General features: G+C 45.7%; 1 protein-coding gene across 1 annotated transcript in view; it reads right to left on the bottom strand.

Annotated features, from left to right (window-relative positions):
• Nucleotides 1-14,715, bottom strand: part of SLC25A20 (solute carrier family 25 member 20) — a 45,442-nt gene that overhangs the window by 20,132 nt on the left and 10,595 nt on the right. Inside the window, exons 3-4 of the mRNA XM_039477585.2 lie at nucleotides 8,744-8,871; nucleotides 4,369-4,459 (exon numbers count right to left, since the gene is read on the bottom strand). Coding sequence (XP_039333519.1) covers nucleotides 4,369-4,459; nucleotides 8,744-8,871 — 219 coding nt within the window. The remainder of the gene's footprint in view (nucleotides 1-4,368; nucleotides 4,460-8,743; nucleotides 8,872-14,715) is intronic.

Below are 14,715 nucleotides of genomic sequence, written 5' to 3'. Positions count from 1 at the left end.
CCAATGTGGAGAAATCAAGACTCTACTGAAAAAACAAAAATCAGCTGGGCATGGTGGTGTATGCCTGTAATCACAGCTACTTGGGTGCCTGAGGCAGCAGAATCGCATCAAACCAGGAGGTGGAGGCTACAGTGAGCAGAGATCATGCCACTGTACTCCAGCCTGGATGAAGGAGTGAGACAATGCCTATTTTATTTATAAATAAAATAAAATAAAATTTGTAGGGGAAAAAAAAGAAAATCTTCAGGATCTAGGTTTAAGTAAAGAATTCTTAGACTTAGGACGGGTGCTGTGGCTCACGCCTGTAATCCCAGCACCTTGGGAGGCCGAAGTGGGTGGATCACCTGAGGTCAGGAGTTTGAGACCAGCCTGGCCAACATGGTGAAACCTTGTCTCTATCAAAAATACAAAAATTAGGCCAGGTGTGGTGGCTCACGCCTGTAATCCAAGCACTTTGGAGGCCAAAGTGGGCAGATCACCTGAGGTCAAGAGTTCAAGACCAGCCTGACCAACATGGTGAAACCCCATCTTAAAAAAAAAAAAATACAAAAATTAGCCAGGCATGGTAGCACACACCTGTAATCCCAGCTACTTGGGAAGCTGAGGCAGGAGAATCAGTTTAATCAGGGATGGGGAGGTTTTGGTGGGCCAAGATCATGCCACTGCACTCCAGGCCTGGGCGACAGAGCAAGACTCTGTCTCAAAATAAACAAATAAGTAAATAAAAATAAATATTAACTTAGCAGAAGGAGCACACCTGTAGTCTCAGCTCCTTGGGAGGCTGAGGCAGGAGGATCCCTTGAGCCCAGATCGAGGTTGCATTATGCTATGATCAAGCCACTGCACTCCAGTCTAGGCAACAGAGTGAGACCTTGTCTCAAAAAACATAAAAAAAAAAAAAAAAAAAAAACTAAACTAGAGAGACAGCTATAATAACACCCAACAATTGCATTCCTAGGCATTTTTCCCAGAGAAATGGAGAAATGAAGACTTATTTTCTGACAAAAACCTCTGTGTACAAGTTTTATAGCATCTTTATTCCTAATAAGCTCTAGAAACAACACAGATGCTGTGAGGTGAAGGAATAAATTATGATAATCCATACCATGACTACTATTTAGTAATACAAATGAATGCGCTATTAATGTATGTGATAATCCAAATGGATCTCTAGAAAATTATGCTGAAGGCCAGGCATGGTGGTGGCTCATGCCTGTAATCCCAGCACTTTGGGAGGCCAAGGCAGGCAGATTGCTTGAGCTCAGGAGTTTCAAGACCAGCGTGGGCAACAAGGTCAAACCCCATCTCTAAAAAAATAAAACTAGCAGGGCATGGTGATGCACGCCTGTAGTACCAGATACTCAGGAGCCTGAGGTAGGATGGCTTCAGCGTGGGAGGTGGAGGTTCTAGTGCAGTGAGTCCAGCCACTGCACTACAAAGACTAGGTGACAGAGAGCCAGACCCTGTCTCAAAAATAAAGAAAGAAAGAAAAAAATTTAAAAAGCCAATCCGGGCCAGGGACAGTGGCTCATGCCTGGAATCCTGCCACTCTAGGAGGCTGAGGCAGGAAGATCACCTGAGGTCAGGAGTTCGAGACCAGCCTGGTCAACATGATGAAACCCCATCTCTTCTAAAAATACAAAAATTAGTTGAGTGTGGTGGGAGGCACTGTAATCCCAGCTACTTGGGAGCCTGAGGCAGGAAAATCGCTTGAACCTAGGAGGCGGAGGTTGGAGTGAACCAAGATTATGTCATTGCACTCCAGCCTGGGCGACAAGAGCAAGACTCCATCTCAAAAAAAAAAAAAAAAAAAAAAAAAAGCCAATCCGAAGAGTTTACATACTCTTACATATGTCAGCCACCACACCCAGTTTCATATAACATTTTTTAAATTAAAAAAAAGTATAGAAATTGTTACACTCTAAGGGCTCTGAGATTCTGGACAAATGATAGAAACACACAGCCAGGTGTGGTGGCTCACACCTGTAACCCCAACACTTTGGGAGGCCAAGGTGGCAGATCACTTGAGATCAGGAGTTCAATACCAGCCTGACCAACAAGGAAAAATCCTTTCTCCACTAAAAATACAAAAATTAGCCAGACATGGTGGTAGGCACCTGTAGTCCCAGCTACTCAGGAGGCTGAGGCAAGAGAATCTCTTGAACCCAGGAGGCAGAGGTTACAGTGATCCTAAATCACATGACTGCACTTCAGTCGGGGCAACAGAGTGAGACCCTGTCTCAAAAAACTAGAAAAGAGATCAGGCGCAGTGTCTCACACCTGTAATCCCAACACTTTGGGAGGCTGAGGCAGGTGGATCACCTGAGGTCAGGTGTTTGAGACCAGCTTGACCAACATGGAGAAACACTGTCTCTACTAAAAATACAAAATTAGCTGGGAATGGTGGCCCATACCTGTAATCCCATCTATTCAGGAGGCTGAGGCAGGAGAATCGCTTGAACCCATAAGGTGGAGGTGGCAGTGAGCCAAGATCGTAGCATTGCATTCCAGTCTGGGCAATAAGAGTGAAAGTCCATCTCCAGCCGGGCGCGGTGGCTCAAGCCTGTAATCCCAGCACTTTGGGAGGCCGAGGCGGGTGGATCACGAGGTCGAGAGATCGAGACCATCCTGGTCAACATGGTGAAACCCCATCTCTACTAAAAATACAAAAAACTAGCTGGGCGTGGTGGCGCATGCCTGTAATCCCAGCTACTCAGGAGGCTGAGGCAGGAGAATTGCCTGAGCCCAGGAGGCGGAGGTTGCGGTGAGCCAAGATCGCGCCATTGCACTCCAGCCTGGGTAACAAGAGCGAAACTCCATCTCAAAAAAAAAAAAAAAAAAAAAAAAAAAAAGAAAGTCCATCTCCAAAGGAACAAAAAGAGAAAGAAAGAAAGAGAGAGAGAAAGAGAGAAAGGGAAGGAGGGAGGGAAGGGGGGAAGAAAAGAAAGAGAAAAAAGAGAGAAGGAGGGAGAGAGGGAAGGAAAAAAAAGCAAGGGAGGGAGGGAAGGAGGGAAAAAAGAGAAAAAAGAAGGAGGGAGAGAGGGAAGGAAAAAAGAAGGAAGGAAGGAAGGGATGGAGGGAGGGAAAAGGAAAGACAGACAGACATGACATCGTCTTGGACAGAAGCAGCCTCCCTTCTACCTTAAAGGAGACATGACTCACCTTTCAGAGTTCCTGAAATGGCTGCTAATAAGGGTGGGTAGGACCAGGCTGACACATCACAGGTGTGACATTTTGGTTGGATTGTTATAATGGCCTGGTTCTTGATTCTACTACAATTACTTATGTGTTTCTGAAAACCTTGAAGTTGTTTTGTATACCGGATGTGAGAACTTTATTTTTATTTGAGACAGGGTCTCACTTTGTCACACAGACTGAAGTGCAGTGGCACAATCATGGCTTAGTGCAGCCTCAACAATCCAGGCTCAAGTGATCCTCTCACCTTAGCCTCTGGAGTAGCTGGGATAACAGGTACACACACAGGAGTAGATGGGTACACAGGTACACAAACTCAGCTAATTTTTTAAAAAAATTTTGTGCTGGGAGCAGTAGCTCATGCCTGTAATCCCAGCACTTTGGGAGGCTGAGGCGGGTGGATTACTTGAGGTCAGGAGTTCGAGACCAGTCTGATCAACATGGCAAAACCCTGTCTCTACTAAAAATATAAAAATTAGCCAGGCTTGGTGGCAGGCACCTGTAATTCCAGCTACTCAGGAGGCTGAGGCAGGAGAATTGCTTGAATCCAGGAGGCGGAGGGTACAGTGAGTCAAGATCATGCTATTGTATTCCAGCCTACACAACAGAGCAAGACTCTGTCTCAAAAAAAATTTTTTTTGTAAAGATGGGATCCCACTATGTTGCCCAGGCTAGTGTTCTGTTTTGTTTTGTTTTGTTTGAGACAGAGTTTTGCTCTTATGCCCAAGCTGGAGTGCAGTGGTGTGACTCCACTCACTGTAACCTCTGCTTCCAGGGTTCAAGCGATTCTCCTGCCTCAGCCTCCCAAGTAGCTGGGATTACAGGGGCCCATCACCACGCCTGGCTAATTTTTGTATTTTTAGTAGAGACGGGGTTTTACCACGTTGGCCAGGCTGATCTCAAACTCCTGAACTCAAGTGATCCATCCGCCTCAGCTCCCAAAATGCTGGGATTACAGGCATGAGTCACTGCACCTGGCACCCAGGCTGGTCTTTAACTTGTGGCCTCAGGCAATCCTCACACCATGGCCTCCCAAAGTGCTAGGATTACAGGTGTGAGCCACTGCGCCCAGCCCTGAAGCCTTTATAAACAGTTAAAGGACATAAAACATGCACACAAAATTATAAATGGAAAGGAAAAAGCTAGCTATGTCCCATCTAATCACAAACTTACCTGTAACAAGCACTTGATCCGTTCTCCAGGGGTCATGATTCCTGTGGTGAATACACCAGACAACATCCCAGCCGCAAACAGCTGGGGATAGCTGCATTGAAAACAAAAACGAGAAGCAACCACCTGTGACTACCCACAGAGGACAGAGGCCAATCCCAGCAAAGAGGACAGTGTTTTAAGAAAAAAATAAGTTCTTGGACTAGGCAGAAGCTAGCCACAAATGAATCAGATTTTGCACAAAAACTCAATTCTAGGTATATTTTAATGTCAAATTTCCCAGAGCAAGGGTCTCAGTGCCAAGAGCAATGGGGGTCTGGTCACAAGGCCCACCCCATGCGATGTACACACAGAATCTCTCACCTATACGAGAAGTTTTACAGTAATACTGGGCTCCCATCCATGTGCCTACCAGGCACAGTGACTATGGACAAGTTTCCAGGCCTGTCTGAGCCTCAATTCCCCATATTTAACTTGCTGGGGTTTTTAGGGGGGAAGGTCTCCAACCCAAAATCTGGACTTAAATCTCCGCCGGTAGTTCCCCTTAAGTCTCACTTTCCCTGGAGCACCAAGGGCCTGGGAATACTCTAAGCCAAGACTCAACCAGGACAGCATCAAGGCCAAAGAGGATGGCTGTGGGCACTTCTACAGGCTGAGGGATTGCCAAGGTAACTGCAAGTAATGTGCTGTAATTGCTAAGAAAGGACCAGACAGCGATGATACCCAGGCAGGCATGACGGTCCTGTGGTCCCTGCACAGGGAAATAGTTCCCCAGTGGCAAGAGGTATGGGACTTCACTCTGCCCCCCACAGAATGAACAACCCTGGGTATAAAGAGCAGCCTGAGGCTCCTACCATCTATCACCCACAGCCGTCTGTGCCACCTTTGGCATCTCCTTTTCTTTTCTTTCTTCCTTTTTTTTTGTTTCTTTGTGTTTGTTTTGAGACACAGTCTTGCTCTGTCTGTCCCCAGGCTAGAATGCAGTGAAGTGATCTCAGCCCACCACAACCTCCACCTCCTGGGTTCAAATGATTCTCCTGCCTCAGTCTCCTGAGTAGCTGGGATTGCAGGAACTCACCACCACACTCAGTTAATTTTTGTATTTTTAGTAGAGATGGGGTTTCACCATGTTGACTAGGCTGGTCTCAAACTCCTGACCCCAAGCAATCTGCCCACCTCGGCCTCCCAGAGTGCTAGAGTTACAGCAAGAGTCACTGCGCTCGGTTTTTTTTTTTTTGTTTTTTTTTTTGAAACAAGGTGGCACAATCTCAGCTCACTGCAGCCTCCACCTCCTGGGCTCAAGTGACCCTCCCACCTCAACTTACTGAATCGCTGGGACTACAGGCATGCCTGGCTACTTTTTGCATTTTTGTAGAGACAGAGTTTTGCCATGTTGCCCAGGTTGGTCTCGAACTCCTGGGCTCAAGTGATATTCCTCCCTTGGCTTCCCAAAGTTCTGGGATTACAGGCATGAGCCACTGTGCCTGGTTGCCTCCTTTTGTTTCTGGGATTAGCAATACCAGCATGGTCTGGAGACAATGGGGCACAAAGTTACACTCAGCATTTCAACAGAGTCCCACAACTTAGCAAATGCTACTGAAAAACTTCATATACTGTCCTGAGCTTTAGTGTACTCTTGACCCCAAGCCTCCAACAACTGAGCCTTCAGGCCACTCCCACCCAACAAGGAGCGTATGCAGTGAAGAACACATGCCAAATGGAGGTAGAGGGATATCCGCTGTAAACAGTTCCCTCCAGGCAGGGCGCCAGTTTCAACAGCCCTATTTTTCCTTGTATTCGCCCCAGGCAGGGCTCATGCATCTACCTCAGGCACACAGCCAAGCTGATTGTTGAACAGTCAAGAGACTTGTTTTCCAACATGGCCATCTTCACAGACCCAGTTCACACGGCTGTCCCTGAGGAGCCCTTTCAGCAACTAAATTCTCCCTATGAGACCAACATGCTCCATTTTCCCCACAATGCCCAACCCTAGGCTTGGCACACCTCATCTCTTAGGACTGTAGACTGTCTCTGAACAGGGTCTCTGTGTGTGCACAGGGCATCATGTGGACACTCAATAGCTGCCTGGCATATTCTCCCACTCCCCACCCCCATCTCCATCCCAGGGAGGCACCTTTCAGAGCTGAACCCTACTGGACTTCTACCCTAACCTGGTAACACTCCTTTCCATACCATCCCCAAACACCATTGCAGGGAGGTGAACACAGCAGGGCTAACAAGACTGTGGGAATGGGGTCCTGAGTGTCTCAACTTTGTTCAGTTAGGAAAAGCGTTTCTCTGAGTGCTGATATGACTGTACAGGAATACAGCCCATAGCCCAAAGTACCAAAAGTGACCCCACTGGGGTCATGCATGGCCCTGATACATCTGTGAGCTGGCACACATGCTAAAAGACCAGATGCTCAGAGAGAACATGTGTCCATGGGACACAAGACCTACCATGGTCAAATGCAGCTTCAAAACAATCCCACCCACATTTCAGGCCACTTGCGACTGTTTATAGACTCCAGGGACATTCTGAGTGTCACAAGGATCCCAAAAATAGAGTTTCACTCTACAAGCACCTCCACCTACATCCTAGACCCTCACTCAGCCTGCTGTGGCCTGAAGTGGTGACAGAATACAACCGCATGGGGCCCTGGGCTTCCTCCCTTGAGCTCCTAGATCTGAGGGCAGGCTAGCCTCTGTGGCTCCTATATTGCCTACAGCCCCTCCCAGGGGTTGGCACCCTGCACAGCTCAGACTTGTGGATGCCTTTTTACACAATATCTCCACTCAGAATTCCCCTGCATTCTCAGGATACCCTGCATCCTGAGAAGTCTCTGTTTTCACTAACCACTTTATAAATTCTGTCTCAGGTGCCTCTTCATACCCAAATCAGCCTTAAAGTTTATTAAAGAAAAACACATTAACTTATTCCATTTTTTCTTTTTTGAGATGGAGTTTCACACTTGTTGCTCAGGCGGGAATGCAACGGTGCTAGCTCAGCTCACTGCAACCTCCACTTCCGGGGTTCAAGTGACTCTCTTGCCTCAGCCTCCCAAGTAGTTGGGATAACAAGCATGCCCTACCACCTTTGACTAACTTTTTATTTTTACTACAGACAAGGTTTCTCCATGTTGGTCAGGCTGGTCTCGAACTCCTGACCTCAGATGATCTGTCCACCTCAGTCTCCCAAAGTGCTGGGATTACAGGTGTGAGCCACCACTGTTATTCCACTTTAACAGAAAAATCAATACCTGAAGTCATTATGGCCATATTAGCATGTTATAAAAAGGAAGCACAACAAAAGTTGGAACCTTCTCTTCTCTCAATCAAGTGATAGAAAGCAAGGCTGCTCTTGTCTTTAGGACAGTACCTACTGCCTATGACACGTTACACACATTTAAGGATTCAGATCTCTCAACAGCCTCATGGGGATGGTATCACAAATCTCTGCAGTAACTGATACTACCTTATAAAAGAAATATAAAAACCTGGTCAGGCATGGTGGCTCATGCCTGTAATCCTAGTAATTTGGGAGGCCAAGAGAATAGAGAAAGCCAATCTCTACTAAAAATACAAAGTTAGCCAGGCTTGGTGGCACATGCCTGTAATCCCAGCTACTCAGGAGGCTGAAGCAGGAGAATTACTTCAACCTGGGAGGCGGAGGTTGCCGTGAGCCAAGATCACACCATTGCACTTCAGCCTGGGCAGGAGTTCAAGACCAGCCTGGGCAACATAATGAGACACCCATCTCTGCAAAAACTTTAAAAATTAACCTGGAATGGTAGTGTATGCCTGTAATCCCAGCTATTCAGGAGGCTAAGGCAGAAGAATCGCTTGAGCCCAGGAGTTTAAGGTTGCAGTGAGTCATGATTGCCCAACTGCATTCCAGTCTGCATGACAAAGTAAGACCCCATCTCAAAAAACTCAAGTACTCCTTCATGTAAAACTCCCAAGAGTCAGGCTTAAGGGCACAGAAGGACGGCCATTGCCTGACAACCAAGGTTCTTCTTTTCTTTCTTTTTTTTTTTTTTTTGAGATGGAATCTTGCTAGGTTGCTCAGGTTGGAGTGCAGTAGTGAGATCTCAGCTCACTGTAACCTACACCTCCTGGGTTCAAGCAATTCTCCTGTCTCAGACTCCCAAGTAGCTGAGACTACAGGCGCCCGCCACCATGCCAGGCTAATTTGTTTGTATTTTTAGTAGAGACAGGATTTCGCCATGTTGGCCAGGCTGGTCTCAAACTTCTGCAGGTGAACCAGCCACTTCAGCCTCCCAAAGTGCTGGGATTACAGGCATGAGCCACTGTGCCCTACCCAGGGTTCTTTCCTTTAACCCATGTCACACTACTCTCCTGACTTGTAAGTACTCACCTGAGCACATCTTCTGGGTGTTTCTGTTGTAGTCTCTTCCCCAAACCAAATCCAAAGAAGCACACAGCAAACATGGGGGTGACTCCGATGATAGGAGCAGCCATTCCCCGATATAGTCCCGTGATGCCCTGTAAGGAATCACAGAAGCAGAAGCTGTTTACAGATACCACCTTTTAAATAACTGAAAGAGGAAAGCAGTGTGTCCTCTAACCTGTGGATTCCTTTACCTCTTCTTGAAGCAAGGAGCACTTTAAAAGGAGTAAACTGCCAGGTGCAGTGGCTCGTGCCTGTAATCCCAGCCAGCATGACCAACATGGTGAAACCTCGTTGCTACTAAAAATGCAAAAAATTAGCTGGGCATGGTGGCACACATCTGTACTCGGGAGGCTGAGGGAGAACTGCTTGAACCCGGGAGGCAGAGGTTGCAGTGAGCTGAGATTGTGCCACTGCACTCCTGCCTGGGTGACAAAGTGAAACTCCATCTCAAAAAAAAAAAAAAGGCGGGGAGGGGGGGCAAAAGAAAAAAAATTTTTTTAAGGATGAAAATTCCTCACATTTATCGGAAATAATTGTCCTCTTATGCACTGCTAGAGAAATTGAAGGCAATTTCCATTCTCAAAGGCAATCTGTTTTTGCTTTTTGGGTTTGGTTTTGTTTTTTCAGACGGGACCTCACTCTGTCACCCAGGCTGGGGTGCAGTGGTGCAATCACAACTCATCGAAGCCTCAACCCCCTGGGCTCAGATGATCCTCCCACCTCAGCCTCCCAAGTAGTTGGGACGACAGGCACATGCCACCATGTCTGGCTAATTTTTGTATTTTTTTGTAAAGACGGGTTTTGCCATGTTGCCCAGGGTGGTCTCGAACTCCTGGGCTCAAGTGATCCACCTGCCTTGGCCTCTTAAAGTGCTGGGATTACAGGTGTGAGCCACAGTGTCTGGCCAGCAATCTGCCAATATGTAACATATCCTTTTACCTGGAAATTTTTTGTATGGAAAATCTATTGCAAGGAATTTATTCTAGGGAAATACTCAGAGGTATAAAAAGAATAACCTCAGACATTTACAAGGTAACAAAACTTTGGGGAAAAAAACAAAAGCTGCCAAACAGGAGATAAATTATAAACTCCATAAGTGGAGTCACATGGCTATGAAATCACATTATAACATGAGAAGAGATTACTAAGAGAAGAAAAAAAATACAGGCTACAAAACAAGATATACATGTAACAGCTGGGGCTGCAAAAAAAGAAAAAGAAAAAAAAAGAAGAAAGAAAACAGGATATACAATGTGATCTACCTTCTTTGGGGTAAGATTACAAGTGATTAAGAAAATGTTTTCTATTTTCCAGGTATTAAGATGAGATTTTTGTTAGGACTGCAGAGCAATTTTCACCAGTACAGTCTGGGAATGAAAGGGAAGATAAGCCTGGGTAGCATAGTAAGACCCTGCCTCGGGCCGGGCGCGGTGGCTCAAGCCTGTAATCCCAGCACTTTGGGAGGCCGAGGCGGGTGGATCACAAGGTTGAGAGATCGAGGCCATCCTGGTCAACATGGTGAAACCCCGTCTCTACTAAAAGTGCAAAAAAATTAGCTGGGCATGGTGGCACATGCCTGTAATCCCAGCTACTCAGGAGGCTGAGGCAGGAGAATTGCCTGACCCCAGGAGGCGGAGGTTGTGGTGAGCCGAGATCGCGCCATTGCACTCCAGCCTGGGTAACAAGGGCGAAACTCCGTCTCAAAAAAAAAAAAAAAAAAAAAAAAGACCCTGTCTCTACAAAAACAAATAAAAAACAAAAGTTAGCCAAACATGGTGACGTGTACCTGTTGTCCTAGCTAATCAGGAGTCTGAGTTGGGAGGATAACTTGAGCCGAGGAGTTCAAGGCTTCAGTGAGCTATGATCTTGCCACTATACTCCAGCCTGGGAGACACAGTGAGACCCCCAACTCTAGAAAAAAAAGATTGCTCATACCCATTACTGGGGAAAAAGAAAGAAAAGAAAGTGAATATGGAGTAACCAATAAATAATTAGACAGACAAATACATAAATACCCAACCAAACAAGTTAGTAAACAAGGAGGAAGATTTAGGACCTGGAAGACCAGGGGGCCAGTCCAAGAGAGATGAAGTGGGTTTCTAGGATGGCACTGGGTGCAGTGGACCTGGGATGCAGTCAGTCCACAGGGGAGTAGAGGACTTCAAAAGTGATGTTTCCAAGGAAAATGGAACAAAGCCAGGTGCAGTGGCTCATGCCTGTAATCCCAGCACTTTTGGAGGCCAAGGCAGGAAGATCACGAGATCAGGAGATCAAGACTATACTGGCGGCCGGGCGCGGTGGCTCAAGCCTGTAATCCCAGCACTTTGGGAGGCCGAGGCGGGTGGATCACGAGGTCGAGAGATCGAGACCATCCTGGTCAACATGGTGAAACACCGTCTCTACTAAAAATACAAAAAAATTAGCTGGGCATGGTGGCACGTGCCTGTAATCCCAGCTACTCAGGAGGCTGAGGCAGGAGAATTGCCTGAACCCAGGAGGCGGAGGTTGTGGTGAGCCGAGATCGCGCCATTGCACTTCAGCCTGGGTAACAAGAGCGAAACTCCGTCTCAAAAAAAAAAAAAGACTATACTGGCTAACATCGTGAAACCCCGTCTCTACTAAAAATACAAAAATTAGCTGGGTCTGGTGGCACATACCTATAATACCAGCTACTCTGGAGGCTGAGGCACAAGAATTGCTTGAACCAGGAAGTGGAGGTTGAAGTGAACTGAGATGGCGCCATTGCACTCCAGCCTGGCAACGGAGCTAGACTCCTACTCAAAAAAACAAAACAAACAAACAAACAAAAAAAACAGAACAAAACAATACACACTGGCTGGAAGAACAGAAAATAACTCCCTAACCAGTGTAGCAAACCAAACAGAAAGGTGTACTACAGACATTTAGGATATAGAATGACAGAGACGGTCATTCAAAGAAAAACAAACAAAAGATTTAACACAATTATTAATCCAATCCCAAGGGAAACAAAAAGTTACACAAGGAATGGAATGCACATCAGAGCACATACTTAAATAAGAGAAAAATATACATAAAGTTGTAATCATGAAAATAGTGAATTGGATTAAACCATAAAGGGTGATAAAATCATGAAAGGACAGGGCAGAAGGAGGGGATAGGGTATGTAAATATAAATTTGGTGTAAATACAAATATAAATAGGGAGTGTAAAATATAAAATAATCCACCACAAATAGGTAGCTAAAAAAATATAAACATGTATAAAATATAACAGTAAACGTATATTATATAGATAGGTGGAAACAACATAAACAACTGAAAAAAATTGAAAGTGGTTGCCTCTGGAGAATGAAGGAAAAAGATAAAATATCACTTTGTTACTTTGTTATTAGCTTCTCAGTAACAAAAGAAGTGCCTGTATCAGGACCTGTAATCCCAGGTACTCAGGAGGCTGAGGTGGGAAGATCACTTAAGCCTAGGAGTTCAAGATCAGCCTGGGTAAAATAGCAAGACTCCATCTCAAAACCATTTGTTTTAAATAAACACAAAAAAATTTTAAAGTTGCTCCTTATAGAGAGTGGCAGGAGAATCAGGGTGAGGCTGCACACTGGGAGGGGTCCACAGACCCAGGCTGAACAACCTGCCTCACTGGAGACCCTGGGTATCCAAACTTTCTTTTCAGGATCAAAGGGGTACAGCTGTACCTGTCAGCATTCCTCTTAACTCCTGCAAAGGTCTTAACTGCTGGAGGCTACAAGTAGACTCCAAGCATAAAGTATAGAGGCAGTAAACGGGAAAATGACAGAGATCTGAGGAGGATCTACAAAAACAGCATATGACAAAGTCCGTTCAAAGCCATTCCCACAGCTCTCCATGAGCTAAAAGGATTACCAGGTCCCCACTCCTCCTGAACAACTTGTCTAGTCTTCTTTCCATTAGAATGGCTCACCCAGTTCCATATAGCACAATGTACAGACCCCTGCCTAGCAGCTTCAGAAAGCAGAAAGCTCAAATCTGGTACAGCAAAAATCAGGACATGCACAAACATGGACTAAGGAAGCCTATTCAATTCTTCAAGGAGTTGGGTTTTTACAAGACATTCTCAGCAGGCCTCCAGAACCCAGCACATGGCCCACCCCAGGCAGGTGCTCAATAACATCTAATAACCAAGGGGTAGATAAGCCTATTTCAGTAAGGGTAAAGGATTTTGAGTGGACCTGAAGCCTAGAGCCCCCATCAGACACTGATCAGACTCCACCCCAGCACCAGAGATGTAAGGAGGAGAGGCTTAAAAAAGAAAGGGCAAGGCCAGGCAAGGTGGCTGACACCTGTAATCCCTGCACTTTGGGAGGCCGAGGCAGGTGGATCACAAGGTCAGGAGTTTAAGACCACCCTGGCCAACATAGTGAAACCCCATCTCTACTAAAAATACAAAAATTAGCTGGGTATAGTAGTGGGCGCCTATAATCCCAGCTACTTGGGGCCTGAGGCAGGAGAATCACTTGAACCCAGGAGGCAGAGATTGCAGTGAGCAGAGATCACGCTACTGCACTCCAGCCTGGGCAACAAGACTCCATCTCAAAATAAATAAATAAATAAAAATTTTAAAAAGATTTTCCAGGCCGGGCGCAGTGGCTCAAGCCTGTAATCCCAGCACTTTGGGAGGCCGAGGCGGGTGGATCACGAGGTCAAGAGATCGAGACCATCCTGGTCAACATGGTGAAACCCCGGCTCTACTAAAAATACAAAAAATTAGCTGGGCATGGTGGCTCGTGCCTATAATCCCAGCTACTTAGGAGGCTGAGGCAGGAGAATTGCCTGAACCCAGGAGGCGGAGGTTGCGGTGAGCCGAGGTCGCACCATTGCACTCCAGCCTGGGTAACAAGAGCGAAACTCCGCCTCAAAAAAAAAAAAAAAAAAAGATTTTCCTTCTACAGCCAAGTCCTAGAGGAATCCTGGGAACAACTTCTCCAAGGCTGAGTCCATCACTTACCGTCAACCCCCCCTTTTATCTGGATGACAACTACTTAGTTTTGTATATTTAATCAAGTCTATAAATTTAGAGAGTATAATAGATTTATATGAAAGTCATATTTTAGGAAGCAAAGGAAAAGATCTCAACAATGTTTTTAAGGCATGTGTTAATGAAGTTATTTATTATTTTTTTATTTTTCGTTTATTTTTTTATTTTTATTTTATTTTTGAGACGGAGTTTCACTCTTGTTACCCAGGCTGAAGTGCAATGGCACTATCTCAGCTCACCGCAACCTTGCTTCCTGGGTTCAGGCAATTCTCCTGCCTCAACCTCCTGAGTAGCTTGGGATTACAGGCACGCACCACCATGCCCAGCTAATTTTTTTGTATTTTTAGTAGAGACGGGGTTTCACCATGTTGACCAGGATGGTCTCGATCTCTTGACCTTGTGATCCACCCGCCTCGGCCTCCCAAAGTGCTGGGACTACAGGCTTGAGCCACCGCGCCGGCTATTTTTTTATTTTTGAGACAAGAGTTTCACTCTTGTTTCCCAGGCTGGAGTGCAATGGCATGATCTCAGCTCACTCCAACCTCTGCCTCCCAAGTTCAACTGATTCTCCTCATCTCAGCTTCCCAAGTACCTGGATCACAGGCATGTGCCACCATGCCTGGCTAATTTCTTGTATTTTTAGTAGAGACAGTGTTTCACCATGTTGGCCAGGTTGATCTCAAACTCCTGACCTCATGTCATCCACTTCCCTCGGCCACCCAAAGTGCTGGGATTACAGGCATGAGCCACCTCGGCCAGCTGAAGTTATTTATTAATGATAATAAATATAATTAGTAATTAATACTTTTTAAAAATCATGTTTTTGCCATATATACATATGTATATTATGTACATATATGTATAATATGTATATATATGCACATATATCTAAAATAATAATAACTCCAAAGCAATTTAATGTCTCTGTCTAG

This window comes from Saimiri boliviensis, chromosome 8 (assembly GCF_048565385.1).
Source record: "Saimiri boliviensis isolate mSaiBol1 chromosome 8, mSaiBol1.pri, whole genome shotgun sequence".
NCBI classification, from domain to species: domain Eukaryota; kingdom Metazoa; phylum Chordata; class Mammalia; order Primates; family Cebidae; genus Saimiri; species Saimiri boliviensis.
The sequence above is the reverse complement of the archived record's forward strand: the minus strand, read 5'-3'. Positions and strand labels throughout refer to the sequence as shown.